This window comes from Oryzias melastigma, linkage group LG7, assembly GCF_002922805.2.
Source record: "Oryzias melastigma strain HK-1 linkage group LG7, ASM292280v2, whole genome shotgun sequence".
Classification (NCBI taxonomy): Eukaryota; Metazoa; Chordata; class Actinopteri; order Beloniformes; family Adrianichthyidae; genus Oryzias; species Oryzias melastigma.
Genome location: NC_050518.1, coordinates 32,420,121 through 32,437,321, shown reverse-complemented (window position 1 = coordinate 32,437,321; position 17,201 = coordinate 32,420,121). Strand labels below are relative to the sequence as shown.

General features: G+C 42.9%; 1 protein-coding gene across 3 annotated transcripts in view; it reads right to left on the bottom strand.

The window, feature by feature from the left end:
* Positions 1-297: 297 nt before the first annotated feature.
* Positions 298-17,201, bottom strand: part of ptpn18 (protein tyrosine phosphatase non-receptor type 18) — a 31,532-nt gene continuing 14,628 nt past the window's right edge. The window contains exons 10-16 of one of the 3 annotated variants that reach the window (XM_024263844.2): positions 16,084-16,161; positions 15,069-15,161; positions 8,819-8,871; positions 4,882-5,010; positions 2,908-3,089; positions 2,738-2,827; positions 298-869 (exon numbers count right to left, since the gene is read on the bottom strand). In XM_024263844.2, the coding sequence (XP_024119612.1) occupies positions 796-869; positions 2,738-2,827; positions 2,908-3,089; positions 4,882-5,010; positions 8,819-8,871; positions 15,069-15,161; positions 16,084-16,161 (699 nt within the window). In that variant the 3' untranslated portion in view covers positions 298-795. Of the gene's footprint in view, positions 870-2,737; positions 2,828-2,907; positions 3,090-4,881; positions 5,011-8,818; positions 8,872-15,068; positions 15,162-16,083; positions 16,162-17,201 lie in introns of those variants that run through there. The other 2 variants (XM_024263845.2, XM_036213001.1) reach the window with 2 other exon arrangements.

The window sequence follows — 17,201 nt, the reverse complement described above, 5'->3', positions numbered from 1 at the left end:
ATTCATGCATCAGTTACATTTACATTCTGCTTTCTCCATCAGCCTCTCCGCTGCTTCCAACTTCCTGTGCTGCCTCCTGGTGGCCACTGTCTGCATCGGCGGTTCATGACAGGCCAATTATTTTCCAATAGAAACTAAATTTATGTGTGAAGCACAAATAATTGATGCCATCTGCTTCCCCTCAAGAGGAAAATCACGTTTAGATCGTTTCAGTTACTGGATTGAGAGATCATGTTCTCTTTGGAACTTCAGCCTCAACATTTCAACACGTTTTTACTGAAGACATGAGCAGAAACATTTTCATTTTCCTCTTTACTGAATCATTCCTTCAGATGTGGGCATTTATACATTATTGGTGAGAAAAGAAAATAATACATTTGGAGTTTCTCTAAATATTTGAAAGTTGTACACTTAACACTCCACATTTACTGGAGAAAGTAAAAAAAAAAGAAGTGCTTTGAAGAATTTCAGAATGAACTCGGCTTTTGTCTCAAGTGAGTTATCCTAAAAAATATTTGGAATATAGTTTCAACAGATTTTTTTCTTCAAAAATTAAAACCTTTCATTACAAATGCATAAAGTATCTCAAGTTTTTGAACGATGAACATGTTTAAAATCAATTATTACATTAAAATCATAGTAAAAACAAACCCGCAATTTTAGTGAATTTTCCAGTTCTTGATCCTTCATTCGCAGTGAGAGCCAATCAGATCACAGCTGATCTGACACACCCAAACCACTCAAACATGAGCTCAGAACTGGTTCTGGGTTAGTCGGTCCCATCGTCCTCTGTGATCATCGTTCTAGCCGACTCCACTGCGCTGGAGGACTTCTGGGTCCTTTGGGCTTCGGCACGCGACAGTTGAACCCTGAGAACGGATAAAAACGATCGTGTTGGTGCTTCAGGAGGGGTCAGGAAGAAGATGTTTGACCCTTTAACACCTCAGGCGTCGCCGGTGACGCTTGAACACAAAATCTTTAACACACTGTACCTTTTCAACTGTTAACAGGATCATTCCAGGAGATTCTAAAGGAGAAAAGCGGCTCGCCGAGCCGCTTTTCTCCTTTAGAATCTCCTGGAATGATCCTGGAGCTCCAGGGATGAAGGATTAAGACCTTCTTTGAACTGTAACTCTGGTAAATAAAACATTAAACTATCAGTAAAGAAAGATTGATAACATGAAAGGTTGAAAAAACCATCAGACAGTTTCCCAAACCAGATGTCTGAACCTTCAACCCTTAAAGAGTCATTCGGTCCATTTCTAAACCCAGTAGGAGCCACAGAGTCTTCACTCACCCTTTAAAAAATTAAGATTCTGATTTATATTTATACGATTCATTTAAATGAACTGTTGTGTTTTTTCTTGAAGAGAAAATAGCTTTAAAAAAAAAGAATAGTTTATAACTTTAGACAGAGCTTTGCATGACTTCCTTTCAAAATAAAATACATCCTACACTATAGGATCATGTCAAACAGCAAATGTAAAGGATACAGTTATTAATGGTAGAAACTGTTAGTTTGACTGTTTCTGGTTCATTTCAGCAACAGATTCATTAATTTAACCAACAAAACCTAAATCAGAGCTGATGAAGTGACCTCTACCATATATTAAAACCACCAGGAACACTTTAAATCATTCAATTTGTTGAAAAGAAAATAGAAAATCTGCTTTATAATCCAGTGGATTATAACTTCACGTAGCTTTAATTCTGGTTAATGAGAGTAAATAGATTTTCTGTGATAAATGAAGCTGAAAATGAAGTCCAAACGTGTCAGAATGACGTTGATAAACTACAAAGGATTGATGGAGAATAACAGCTGCTGTTGTCTGGATCCTCGTTGGATGATTGTTCCTCAACCGTTTGGGAATAATTTGAAGAAAGTTTTATTTACTTTATCTTTTCTACCGACTTACTTTTCCCTTTCCAGTTACTTTAAAGCATTTATAAAACATTTTATTTTAACCAGAGAGCCGCATGTTCCTCTGGAGCCACAGGCTGCAGAAACCCTGGTGTAAACCAGAAACTGCTTCCTCTGAAGCCCCTAGAGGTCTTTGGAGGAACTGCAACTTTAAGAGTTCCTGATGTAGAAAAGAAGATGGAGGCTTTGCTCCTACATCTGCTTCAGGGACTCTTCTCTCTAAACTTCATCATCGTTGTTTCTCCACCCCACAGGCTTTTAGATTCTCCTCCACCCCATTCTGAACATCCACCCCCGAGTCCTCCTGAGGGATCGTCAGTCAGAGTCTAGTCTCTGGAGCTCCTCGTCTGGTGATTCTGTGGCTGATCCTTCACTGGTCAGGCTGAGATCTGATCCAGTGTCTGATCCAGGGACTTCCACAGCTGGACTGTAATCTACTGATGGATTCAATCTCACTGATGTTCTTCTCTTCTTGGTTCCCCTCATGTCCAGACTATTCTCAGCTCCTTTGTCAGTTAGTGAACTGAACAGAATCGACTTCATCCAGTTTGTGCTCAGATGAAACTCCTAATCTTAACCACAGAGGATCAGATTAACCACGGTCTCATCGCCGCTGCTCCTGTGAACATGTCAGGACAATCGAGCGGCTCCCCTCCACCTACAGCAGAGGAGGCGGAGCTACACGGCCTCCTGACCGTCCTGACGCTGCATCTGAGACACTATCAATCCTGCAGCTGCAGCATGGGACCTGAGTGAGTTCTTCCAGCCCAACGGATGCAGAGACGTGTGAAAGCTGGAGTGTGCAGGTGTTCTCACCAATGCCAGCAGGTGAGCAGCTGCTCGCGGCTCCTGCTGAGGAGAAGATCTCATAGTCGTGATCCGCCTCTGCTGGTGAAGGACTGTCAGCTGCAGGAGAGAAGAGCGACACGTTCACATCCTACACGTCACCCGACTCCTGGAACCCGCATGAAGCCCGCCTGACCCACCGGGTGTCAGGTGATACTCCCGCCCCTCCCACGACTGCCTGCTGGGTTTTGCTATGTCGTAGATGGGCGTGGCGGAGGGGGGCAGGCTGTGGGGTTTCAGCTTGGGCTTGACCGTGCTGTAGATGGGAGCGGCCGACGCTCCCGAGGGCTCGTTGTCATAGTGATGGGAGAAGGGCAGCGACCTGAGAGGAAACAGAAATGACTGAGGATCCGTTTCCTCTGAGATCTCACATGTTCAGGTGAGTGGAGCTCACCTCTCTGAACCACGTCCATCTGCACAGGTAAAGACATTAAATATCATTTACAGTGATGGATGGAAATGAAAAGAAATGGAAGAAGGGCTCGATCGGATCAGGAACAGACTGGGATTATTTATTAAGATGAATTTCTTCTGTCTGACTCTGAACCTTTTTTTCTTTTGGAATATTATTTGAACTGGTATCACCAATAAACAAATAAACATTCAAAATCTATAAAAACTCTAAAGTCAGTGATGGTGTCTGTCCCTGCACGGCTCATCGGCTCATCGGCTCATCGTGGTCATCGTGGTCATCGTGGTCATCGTGGTCATCGTGGTCATCGTGGTCATCAGGTCATCGGCTCATCGTGGTCATCGTGGTCATCGTGGTCCGGTGATGGCCGTGTGGGAATCACGCCACACAACAAACGACCTCCACTGTCTACACGCCACGTTACCCCACCTGCACCGCCTCCACTCCTCTGACGTCAGTCATCGTGGGCGGATTCTGACCCTTTTTGGGGCTGTCACACAAACCGAAAGGGGGTGTGGCTAAAGAAGGAACTGGAAAAAGACGCCCAGCGGACAGAGGAAGAGTTTGGAAAATGCTGGGCTGCCACGAGGTCAGAGGTCTGCAACCTTCAGCTCTGAAGAGTCATTCTGGCTGATTTCCCACTGACTACAAACCAGTAGAGCCACAGAGTCTTCATTCACCCTTAAATCAAAACACGGATTTGTATTCATGCCATTGTTACCACTATGATAAATATACATGAACTGTGTTCATTTTGCATGAATAAAACGTTAAAAGAAAATAGCCTTTTTAACTTTTGACAGAAGTTCCTTTCAAAATAAAAGACATCCTGTCACGTATGACTACCTCAATGCAGTAAAAGTCGTAGTAGTGAGTGTAATGTCAGCAGAGATTAAATACAAATAGTACATTTCACTGTTGTTGGTGCATCTCTACTTGAAATGTAAAATCTAACAAACCAAAATGCTAATAAAGTGACTCCTGTCATGTTTTTCCAACACACTTCACTTCAAAAATAGAAAATATGTTTAATAATCCGATCCGTCTTCATGCTGGTTGTACTTATTGATGTTCATTGGTTTTCTGTAGTTCGGGACGCACAAAAATGTTGAAGTTTGACTCGTGATACACTGAAAAAAATGAAACATTAGATCAATTAACAAAAGTTCTGTAATTTGTTACATTTGAAATATTAGTTTTCATCAAATTCAAAGTTTGATTTGATGGCTTACTCATATGAAATTCCAATTCGATAAAAGCTCATATTTTTAAAAGTAACATATTACAGAAGTTTTGTGAATTGATCTAAAGTTTCACTTTTGACAGTGTATGTTCTGTCCTTCAACTGTTTGTAAATTAGTTAAAGTTTAAGTTAGTTTACTTTTATACTTTCTCACTTCTTACTTCATAGTTACTTTATAACATTTACAAACTGTTTTTTAATTTTCTTTAATAAAAGAGCCACATGTGGCTCTGGAGCTGCAGGTCGCAGACCCCTGATCTTGTTTGTGGGGGGGGGGGCGCTCCATCCTGAAGAAGTCTTTCATCATGTCAGAAGATCAAAACTAAAATAACAGGTCCTCCAAAACCCCTTTAGAGAAGTGGAGCTCAGATCTTTGATAAACGTTTGTCACTCAGAAAGTATTTAAAGCAAAATGAAATAGATCTTCTCCTGTGAAGTGTGGTGAAGGTTTCACCTCACCTGCTTCCGCTGCTGGATGTGGGCGTGGCTGCAGGAGTGGGGGTGTGGCCAGATGGAGGTGGATGACTCTTCTTGGGTTTGTTGACCACGGCGTATGTGTCATTCATGACGGGTCTCTGGGTGGAGCTGCTGACACAGAGGTGGAGGAAGCTCATCATCATCATCATCATCACTCTTCCTCTGAGGAAGAGAGTGAAGAGGAGCGACACGAGAACAGCCCAGAGCCCTCCAATGAAGGCAGACGTCCCGGTGTGAGGGTGCAGGTCCATATTTGGAGGTTTCCACAAAGACTCTGCAGTTTCATCTGTGACACTTTCAGGGGATTTATCACTAAAGGGAATCAAACAGTTCCTACAATTTCTTCATGGAGGTTTTGTTATTAAATTAATTATTGTCCAGAAGCCGTCTTTAAAACTACTTCCTTCTTTGTAGCTGCTTTGTGAGCGTAGAACTTCCTCCCTTCACTGTAAACGGGACTGTTTAAAAAAATGTAAAAAAGCAGAAATCCACAAACTTTCTCACTTTAACAAACTTTCTAAGAAGTGTTTTCCAAGTATTACATCCATCCTTCAGCTGTTCAGAGACACATATTAATGTCAGAGAAAAGAACTTCAGTCTCAGTTTTTGAATGGAATTAAACAGTTTTACTTTGAAAATCTGAAGTTTTACCGACATGAAGATTTGTTTATCTCCGGTGACAATAGCGCTGCTCATTCAGGTTTGTTTTAGTTTATAAGCTTAAAATCCAACATTATTCTGTATTGCAGAGCAACAGAACATCGTTCCTGAATTCTACTTTACTACACTCTACTATTTTTATAAAGATCGTGAATCAGCGATCTTGGACGTCACAAATATTCGAGTTTTCGGGAGCAGATCGCGAGTATCCGAGCACCCGGATACTCGTTACCGCCCCATTCATAAACACCCCCCAAAATGTTTAACAGATCGAGTTCTCTTCCTTTCTCCCCCTCAGAGAGATTCACACTGCACTGGTTGGTCTGGACAAGACATGTTTCTGTGAAGACAGGTGTGACGACTCGCCGGAACAAAAGAGGGACTGTGGTTCTGCTCATTGCTAATGGCTCATTGCTAATGCGACCACAGACCAAAGAGAGGAAGTAAAAAACAAAAACAGGAAGTGACAAAGGTGTTTATGAAGAAAAATAATCAAACCACCAGAGAACTGAGACTCATGAAACCCTCGGATCATGAAAGCGTGGCTCAGTGAGTTTAACAGACTCAGATGTGACAGTCAGAGGAACGAACTCCATGTTCTTCTCTGTCATCAGAGCTTCTGAAAGCAGCAGCTGCTGGAACAGAGGACAGCAGGAAGAAAAACTCCATCTCTTCATCTAGTCAAATTCTTCTGCAGTCAGAGATAACTCGGCGGACGTCCTGGTGCTGGACGCCTGTCCGGACGTTTGATGACATGGAGACAGAGATCTGCTCCAGTTAGTTTGAGCTTTAAATGAAAGTTTGTTCCGGTTAGGGTTTGAAATCCACCGGTGAAAGTTAAGATCAGTTTAGAAAAAGTTTATTGTTTATGGACGTTCAAACATCCAGCAGAGTGCAGAACGCTGCAGAGTTTTCTGCAGGATTCCTTCCTGCTGAAGTTTGAAGCAGGAATTTTTCTTTTCATGGGTTAGGATGAATGTTACAAACATGTCTGAACTTTAGGAAAACCAACAACTCAAAGCTCGTTTTAAGCAAAGACGTTTGTAGACTTCAGCTGGGATGAGAACATAACAGCTGGATTTCTGATTATTTTTATAAAAATCTAAGTTCTGCTGCAGCTCATGTCTGAACAGAAGTTGTTAGTCTAGATGTGAGAAGCTGCACAAACACAAACAAACGTGTGTTCTGAATCGGCCTCCAGAAGCCGCTCTTTAGTCTGGATGCTGGATTAGGCTGTTAGAGCCGCGGCTTAAAGAAGGAAAGACGGAGGGAAGTTTGTGGAAAACCCCTCTGAGGAAAGAAGAAAGCATGCAGGTGTGGCTCCAGTCACTCCAGCAGACGGCTGATGCACAAACACATGCCAGTCATCTCATCTTCATCTCTGCTCCTCCTCATCAGCACTCTGTCACTTCACCACTCAGAGAGGTTTTTAAACTCAATTCTCTGTATTTCTCAGGTTTGTAGCTTTTCTAAAAACTGCAATGTAATTAAAAAAGACAGACTGGATGTTTGTGACATGAAAGATCTGCTGAGAAATAAAGAGACAGAAGAACAAAGACCTCTGCAGATCCACAGAGAGAAGATCTGAGATCAGAATTCTACAGAAAAACTCCTCATTCAAATGCATGACAGAGGCTGAAGCTGCAGGGTGTGGACGCCGCTGCATCCCACCGGGGGCCATCCAGTCTGAACCCTCAGGGAGGGGGGAATGCCTTCAAACAGCTCAAAAGCATTGACCACATGGAGACAAAATCCACCAGAAACAAATCCTGAGACACGAGCTCAGAAACATGAGAGGAGAGATGAGGTCGAAGGCTAAAACTACTTCAAACCTCATGAATGATTTAAGAAAAACTGCAAAGAGAAGAACAGAGGAACGCTCACAGGTGGTCCTCAGGCCAGCGAGCCGCGTGGGTGAAGCGAAGGCACCACGGAGACTTTCACAGCCCAGCAGACGCTGTCCTCCACGCCAACGGCGTGCTCAGAACAACCTGAAGTGTGAAGCTGAGCCACCACATCAACAGCTGCTGCTGAATATTTACACCTCAAGGAAGTAGATCTTCTCCCCACTTCCTCCCTCAGCTGACTGTGGTCGCCATAGCAACAGCAGTCACTTCCGTCTCACCAGGTGAGCTGGTTGGCCTCTGAGAGGCAGAAGAGCCAGTAGAGGTCATCACGACTACCTGATCTGAGACTCCGCCTCCAACTGCAGGGTTCCTCAGCTCCTCCTCTTACGACTTTTTCAATCAAACTTTTGATTTTCCTTCTCCTCGTACTCTGTAGTACCTTCAATGTTAGCGTCAGGAGAACGATTAAAACCATGGAAGGAGGCGTGGCTAAAGCCGTAGGAGGTCGGGTGGATGAACACAGGTGAGAGGTGGGAGGAGACTTCAGGTAAACACAGACAGCCACACAGAAGGCCGGAATTCAAACCATCACAGCCACCAGCCACATCGTTGTTTCAACCGTCAACCATTATTTCTAACACCCCCCCTTCACACTTCCTCTGTTCTTTTCACCTCCTACCCCCATGCACTCACTCAGCCTTGTTTCCATGGTAACATGATAACATGAGGGGTGAGAGGAAGCTGAAGAAAAGCTCGTTTAACACCTGAGACTGAAGCTGCTCTTATAGGCAGATGTGCAGACAGACAGGTGTGTAGATATAGACAGGTGTGCAGATATAGACAGGTGTGTAGATATAGACAGGTGTGCAGATACAGACAGGTGTGAAGATACAGACAGGTGTGTAGATATAGACAGGTGTGCAGATACAGACAGGTGTGAAGATATAGACAGGTGTGTAGATATAGACAGGTGTGCAGATACAGACAGGTGTGAAGATATAGACAGGTGTGAAGATACAGACAGGTGTGTAGATACAGACAGGTGTGTAGATATAGACAGGTGTGCAGATACAGACAGGTGTGAAGATACAGACAGGTGTGTAGATATAGACAGGTGTGCAGATATAGACAGGTGTGCAGATATAGACAGGTGTGCAGATACAGACAGGTGTGCAGATATAGACAGGTGTGCAGATACAGACAGGTGTGTAGATATAGACAGGTGTGCAGATATAGACAGGTGTGTAGATACAGACAGGTGTGCAGATACAGACAGGTGTGTAGATACAGACAGGTGTGAAGATATAGACAGGTGTGCAGATGTGTAGATACAGACAGGTGTGAAGATATAGACAGACATACAGGTATGCAAACAGACAAACAGGAAGATAAACAGGTGGGTGCTGTTGTACCTGCTGTGGGGGGAGGTCGGGGTTATCGGGGTCGTCTTCTCGGGTCTTTTCAGCTGCAAACAGGAAATGATTGTGTTTATCATGTTGTGATAACAATTCTACAATTAAAAAAAGAAAGAAAACTAACAACTCAGACCACCTGGAGACAGACGTCACCTGGTCTCCTTTGAAAACGAGATCTAATCTCATTTCCTGGTAGAATAAAGGTTAAATAAATAAAAAAAAATGTCTGCAGGAGAAGGAAAGGAACAAATGGTGGATGATCATTCCTGACACGTCCTTTGACATTTCCCCAGAGGATTATTGGGAGATCGGCTGAATCCAAGAAGCCTGATTGGTCCTCGTGGAGTCGTACACACCTGTGTTAGGCTCACACAAAATGACTTCCTTAAAGTCTGAGTTTATTCAGGACCGATATTACAGTAAATGGAAACCAATTTCTATAGCAGTTTTCTAGGAGTGTTCTCGTCATCATGTTGATGTTCTGGTTTGCATCACCTAGAGAAATGTTAGTCACCTCAAGGGAGAATGTAAATACATATTTACATCACTTCACACTAAAATGTTAGTGTGACTGTAAACTGGGTTTTTGATTGTTCCATTCCGTCAGTAACAAGTCATTTCCTTCAGTTTAGTAGAGATCTCGAGTCGCTTTCATGTCTGGTCTCCAGCTGCAGCGTTCATATCAGAGTTTGTTCTGATTGGTAACGAGCAAAACCATCTATTTAGAGTTTCATAGCTGCAGATCATTTGAAAGTCAATAAAAAAACTAACTACTAAGATCATTGATACAAATGTACCTATAATTAACCAATCAGACCGATTCTGAATTGTTGCTGAGTGAATAGTTAAAAGAAGTGGAAGAAAAACAGACTGCATGCCAAAAACCCAGGAGAAACGAGAACGTGACAAAGCAGAGACAGGACCTGACAAACTGAAAAACTCTGAGGGGATTAACAGAAATCAAGACAGCGGCGTGAAGTTTACATCTGAAACCTGGAGTGACAGACGGAAGGAAAACGGCAAAGAGAACATGACCAAAACCCAAACTGAAGTACTTCATCCTCTCAGGGGCTCAACGAGAAAATACTGAAAATAATGAATAAACTGGTGTCATCTAATTATCATCACAGGTGTCTGCATACCTGTGATTAGTCAGACTGTCTGCCTCAACAATCACAATAATCACATAGCTGCATAATAATATGGTGTTTGCCGAAGAGTTGTTTTAGGAATTAAATTCCCCTCCAGTGAAAATCCTGTTTATTGAGATTTAACATGTAGTTTCTTCTGAAAGAGAACAAATGTAAAAAGAAATCATTTCCGAGTATTTCTCCTTTAAATCAATCAAACTGTCTTGGACAGACTCTGTCTGAATGAATGATCTTCTTTCCATCAACAGCTCTGCTGCACATGCACTAAACCCTCATCTGTTCCTAGTGTCTAGTTCAGGTTCTGGAGAAGAGAAGATGGTATCTTCACATTGACTGCAGTCAAATGAGCCGCCGTTTCCTGCAGTTCACAGGATTATTTTATTGAGGCGTAAAAAAAATGAATAAAAACGAAAAATCCGTGAGACACGTTTGAGTTTCCCACCTCCCCGTTACCTACACTGAAGAGTTGTTAAAGCTTTAACCAGCCTGATGCCCACAGCTGAAAAAAATGTCCATGAACATTTTAGCCTTACAGGCTCGTCTTAAACCATCTTAAAATTGACTGCAGGACCTTCACAGATGTGTCCATTCTTCACCTGCAGACCGCTGTGAGGAAGGCTTAAAGGGATTCTGTTTCCAATGTGGAACGTCTAGAAAAAACTGTAATTGTCACGAAAAAGTTAAAAAAATGTGTAATAAATTGAAGTCAAATAAATGAAGATTTGGATAAAATTATTTCTCCCTAATTTTTGTTGTTTGTGACAATTTTTATTAAAGTTCCGTTTGACAATTTGTTTTACTTTAAAGAAACGTTCCCAGTAGCGTTTTAATGATGATTATGACGTTTTTAACAACCTAAATGTCTAAAAAAGTCATTCTCCATGTCTCCTCCGAGGGGCGTGTGAGGTTTTTATCAATCGTGTTGTTCTGCAGATAGAAGATTGTGAATCTTGAAGGGAGTAATACGCCTTCTGCATGAACACTTTTGAAGGTTGTTTTGCTTTTATTTTACCTCTCATTATGTCCAGAGGGCGGAGTCAGTAACCCTGTGCGGTTCATCTTCTGCTGGAAGTCTGTTCATTTGTTCTAACTAATGCAATCGGACGGCAAACTATTTCATTATCGGGGAATTGACTGATGATATTGAGACTGGAAACCCACTCTGATCATCTTTTGAAGTGGTCTTTTCGTTATTCTGCTTTCTAAGACATAGTTTCTCTAGAGCGGCAGGAGTTCATTAGAAGTTCAACTCTAAAAAAAAGATATATTTTTGGGCGGGACTGAGGATGAGGAGTCAGCCTGCACTCATTTCCCATCATCCCTTTACTCACACTCTCTCTCGCTAGCTTATAGCTCTTCTCAAATGCATGCTAGCATTAGCGGTACAACAAAGATGGAGATTTGGAGCCAGCTGTACAGGTTTGTTGTACAGGTACAGTTCCGGCTGTCCCTGAGCACTTTGGTTTCATGGTTCGTTAGTGATTGGCTGATAAATCCCTCTTCATGATATGCCCCTCCCCCTTGTGGCAGTGAAGAGTTTGAGTGCCTGAAGGATCACAGAAGCTCTGTTCATAGGATCATGAACCCTTTTATGGTGTTTCATGCCAAATCGTTCCTGGAGGATGTGCTAAACTGAGAGAATAAAAAACAAATAATCCAGATACTCTCCCCAACAAGCCTCACGCTAGAGCCAAACCTGGAGCAATCAGACCTCAGAAACTAGTTTCCATTGCAGCCCTGGACTCTCAAGAGCCACAACACCGCCTGTGTTCCAGCACGCTCTACCTGTGGCGGTTGGTTTCTAAACCAGCTGTTCCCACTGATCTGACCGTGGAACGGGATCATTCACATCAGAAAGCAAAGCAAGGAGATCTAGGACATGAGTAGAGGTGTGGCTCTTGAGAACCAGAGGTGGTCTGCATGTGGTGTCCTGAACTTCGCACATGTGTGAGTGTCTATTTGCATAAAAATGTGTGAGTGTGCCATGTTAGAGTTCGGGGAAGAGAGGAAGGTTTGATGGTAAATAGATGTTTGTTTTGTCCTGATCAGCCTGACAAGGAGACCATCTGTGTTTACGATCCACCAACATTTACAGTATAATTCATAGGCTGGGTATCAGCAATAACTTCTAGAATTGATTTGATTTGATTCAGAGTTTTTTCTATTCTTTCAATCCACTCAATTCGATTCAACTAAATTTAAAGTTTACAGATTTACACATTTAGACATTTGTTTAGAAATACATTAATAATCAAAAACTGTTTTGAAGATATTCATATTAATGTGATGTCAGAATGTATGTTTATGTCGACTGAACGTTAGCATTAGCCCTCCTATGGGAAATCCCCTTAAACTTTAGCATCAAGCTAGCGGACTTTAGCATTGTACATTGGATCGATCTCTACTTTTATGGATCCATTATTGATTTATTAAGTTCAGGTCGATTGATCGGTTTGATCAACCCAGCCCTACTAAATCCCAATGAAGGTTCTCTGTAATCCAAGTGGAATTTTCTACAGAACAGTCCTTTTAACTGGACCTCTTGTAGAACAGAAATATTTTTTTCATCATCTAAAATCTTTAAAAGGTTTGAACTGGAGTTGAGTTGACATGACTGAGCTCTCAGAATGACTACATAATCTCTGTGATGTGGAGTCATGGTTGTTGGCACAAACTCTGTTTCTTCACATCACAGCAAACACCGGCTGGTAGGACGAGTAAAAGAGCGGCTACAATTACAGTAGAGACATGCCTGAAGATGAACACGATGTGAAGATGAATCATCTCACGGGAAACAGGCACACCTGGGGGGTTTTCATTGGTTTGTAGCTGCACGGACTGAGGAGTATCTGAGAACACAACAGCAGCAGGAACTCAAGCCAGTCTGTGTGGAGGAGGCCCAACATGTTTTAGTCTGTGCTCACCAACGGCACATCAACAAAGACAAAACAGATGAGATGAGGACAAGGACGACACTTTACAGCTCATCCTTCCTCACAGAGTCCTGGATGAAGCACTGATCATGGAGGTGCTCGCTTCACAAACTCAACCAGACTCACACAGCAGCAAAGGAGAAGGTGATTTCTGGACAAAAATGTGTTTCTGTCAGATCTCTTCTAACTTCACGTTCCACCCACGAATCAGAAGTCAGCCGGACATTCAGAAGAGCTAACCACCTGGAGCAGCAGGTCTATCATGGTGAAAGCGCTTCCAACAATCATCTCAGGATAAAGTCCATTGCTAGAAGCTCATCTGGAACAGGGGGTGAACAGTGGTGCAGTGGTTAGCGCTCTTGCCTCACAGCAAGAAAGCCCCGGTTCAAATCCCGGCTGGGGTTTCTGAAACAGAACCACCAACTGGGACCTTTCTGTGTGGAGTTTGCATGTTCTCCCCGTGCATGCGTGGGTTTTCACCGGGGACTCCGGCTTCCTCCCACCATCCAAAAACATGCTTCATTATTTTCTCTAAATTGCCCCTAGGTGTGAATGTGAGAGTGGATGGGTGTGATTGAGACCCTGTGACAGACTTGGAGACCTGTCCAGGTGAACCCCGCCTTCGCCCATCAGTAGCTGGGTTAAGCTCTGGTACACCTGCGACCCCGAAAGGGACAAAGCGGTCAAGAAGATGAATGAATGAATCTAGAACAGAGGCATCAAACTGACTCACACAGGGAGCCAAAATCTAAAACACACCTGAGGTCACGGGCCGAACAGGATAAACATTTATTTAACACTCTAGAACTACATTTTTAAAACTTTAGAACTGTAACTTTTTAACGTAATAATGAACTAGATATATAGCATTACCTGTGATAATGCTAGTGTGAAATCCGGAAACTGAATTTGACCACTGAAGATGCTGAAATTGGTAGTTAAAAACATTGAAGCTGATAGCTAGCTAAAATATTAGCTAGATGCCAAATTAGCCTAAAAAAACCCCAACCCCCCCAAAAAAATCCTAAACTAAAAAAATACCCCAAAAAACTGGAAAAAAGCATAAATTAGCCAAAACACCTAGAATGAAATATTAGCTAAACTCCAAAATAGTCCAAAAAGCTGCAGAATGCCAATTTTTAAAACTTTAAAACTGTAACTTTTTAACATATTTATGAATAATAAAAAGGCAGGAATATTATTCCAGAATAAATCAACTTAAACCTTAAATAACTTTCAATATTTTACTCTCCATAAAAATATATTTTGTCAAAATTGTACAAGTTATAAATGAGCTCAAGATAACATTGAGTCATTAATAACAATAGAATAAAATGATCTGGAGGGCCGAACGGAATTACCCGGAGGGCCGGATCCGGCCCCCGGGCCTTGACTTTGACACATGTGATCTAGAAGATAAGAAGCCTGTCATTTTATCTTTAAGAACCATTCTATTGTAACATGTTCTGGATGAACTTCTGAAGTCCTGAAGAGTAGAATCCTTAGATCATCAAATGACTTCAAATCTGGAACTTTTGAACCAACAAACTTAAAAAGAATAAATTAAATAGACTGCTTGAAAGGTGAGTATGGCTTAAAATAAAAATAAATCAAACGTGTAATTTAACTTGTTTTGTTTTCACAAAAGGCCTCAGAGAAGAATTTGACAGGATTGTTTCTGGATAAAGAGCACCCATGGAGGATCAAATGTAACAGATCTGTTTGAGTTGGAGATGGTCGGTCAGATCCGGACTGCTCTGACACTGTGGGTCAATGATCATGAAGTGATAAAGAGCGTGAATGAGAAGGATCAGGGAAAGAGGAAGAGAGGAGTCTGTAACTGCTGATGTTTCCCTTTATAACAAACAGAGTTTTGGTTCTTCTGGTACGATAAGCCTGAATGAAGGAGAGGAGGACCTGAGATGTTTTCAGTTCTGTCCGTCAGCAGCTCAGATGTGAGTGTGAGTCAGTGTGTGTTGGCTGGACCTACTTGTCAGCGCATGTCCTCGTCTTGATGTGCCTCAGTTCGTCTCTGTCTAGATGTTTCTCAACTAGCTGCAGTGAATCTGAATGTCACACTTTTCAAACAGGAAGTTCCTGTTTCTGCAGCTACTTCCTCCAATCCCGTGAACGGCTACAGTATGTGTTGGTGGGGGTTTTCACCTCTGAAGAGTTGCAGTAGAGGTGGTGCGGGGACGGCTGCAGGAGCTGCTCGAACATGCTGATGACGGCGGTGAAGATGAACTGATACTGATCCTGCAGAGAGGATGGCGTTCAAAAATCAAAGTCTGAGGTTTTACTGTACTTCCAAAATGTTAAGCAGAGTAAGAAATACAAATGAAAACACCTTTTTACATGATACATCGCATAAAACTGAAACTTCAACATAAAAGGTCTAGTTTGTTTTGCAGGGAAAATATTATCAAAAAAGTTTTCAATAGTTAAAAAGTTTGAGAAAACATGTCTAATTTACAAGAATTTTTTCCTTAATATAAAGATTCTTAGTGAAAATATATTTCTACCAAACTGGAAGATCCACAAGGCCCATGGCTAACCTGTGACAGCTCACCGATGTGGGTCGAGACCTACAAGATTTGAGTCACGACCCACGAGATTTGAGTCACGACCCACGAGATTTGAGTCGCAAACCACGAGATTTGAGTCACGACCCACGAGATTTGAGTCACGACCCACGAGATTTGAGTCGCAACCCACGAGATTTGAGTCACGACCCACGAGATTTGAGTCACGACCCACAAGATTTAAGTAACGACCCACGAGATCTGAGTCACGACCCACAAGATTTGAGTCACGACCCACGAGATTTGAGTCATGACCCACAAGATTTGAGTCACGACCCACGAGATTTGAGTCATGACCCATGAGATTTGAGTTGAGTCCCAAAAGATTTGAGTCGCGACTCCCGAGATTTGAGTCACGACCCACGAGATCTGAGTCACGACCCACAAGATTTGAGTCGCAAACCAGGAGATCTGAGCTTCGACCCACGAGATTTGAGTCACGACCTACGAGATTTCATAATTATTGTACTTATAAACAAAATGTATTGTATGAGTTACAAATCAGGAATTACAGACACATCGGGGTGAGTGTATTTCCTCTCCATACAAAAGCCCAGACATGTCAAAGCAGCATCTTCATCTCCATCAGAACTTACCTTGGTCTGCACAGCAGAAGGCCTCTGCATCCGCAGGTCCAGGACCACCTTCAGGATGCTGAAGTCTGCTGTGATCTTCTGCAGAATGGACAAACAGGTGAGAAGCTGCTGGACGCTCTGCAGAGCTGGGAGTTCTCTCCAGAGGAGATGATGCTGCTGAGCCGGCACCAGCCACTCACAACAACCGTCTCGGGTTTTGGCAGAAACCAGATGCAGCTTTAAGCTTCTGTTCTTCTCCTCTCATTATTCAGGTTTTTGGCCAGAACATTTGGTGAAAGACGGCTGCACCTCTTGGTTCTTCATCTCATTGAGCTCCATCATCTTCACAGTCAGTCTGGCTTGTGTCTGCTTCACTTATTAGATGATAAAGTTTGAGTTTGAAAGTTTCTCTAGAATTGCTTCACGTCTTCTGTTCTAGTTAGCCTGAAACCTGCAGTCACGCTCCAAACTGCAGCAGGAGGACTCAGGAGGGCAACCAGTCAGAACCGCTTCTGCTGGATCGTGAACAGAACTGGACTTTTGGTTCTGGAGAATCCAGGTTTCACTGTAACTGAGTCTGCTGAGAGTAAGTCTGAAGAGGCTCCTCCCACATGAGCACGCCAGCAACCAGGGCAGGCTGAGAGAAGGAACTGAAACAGAACCCGGGCTGTTATGCATAGTTCTGTCGTGTTTTCATTTCTGGTTCCTCCCTGTGATGCAACCAAAACGTACCCCCACCCCCACACCCCCACCCTCGGCCTCTGGATGGAAACTGGTCAAAAACAGGTCCTTTTTTAGGTTTATGATAGTGATGGCAAGCTGAACGTTGGTGTAGTGGTCAGCACTCTCACTTCAGAGTAAAAGGGCCCGGTTCAAGTCCTGGTTGGGTCCTCTCTGTGTGGAGTTCTCCTCGTGCAAGTTTTCCAGGAACTCAGATTTCACAAGCATGCTCCACAGGTTAATCAATGACTCTAAATGGTCCCTGTGTGTGTGTGTGTGATTGTGTGGCCCTTCAACAGACTCCAACCTCTTCAGGGTGGACCCCACCTCACCCAACAGTGGTTGGGATAGGCTCCAGCAACACTGTCAAGAAGAAGCAGCTCAGGTCAAATGTTGTCTTTGTCAATTCTCTCTGCCCC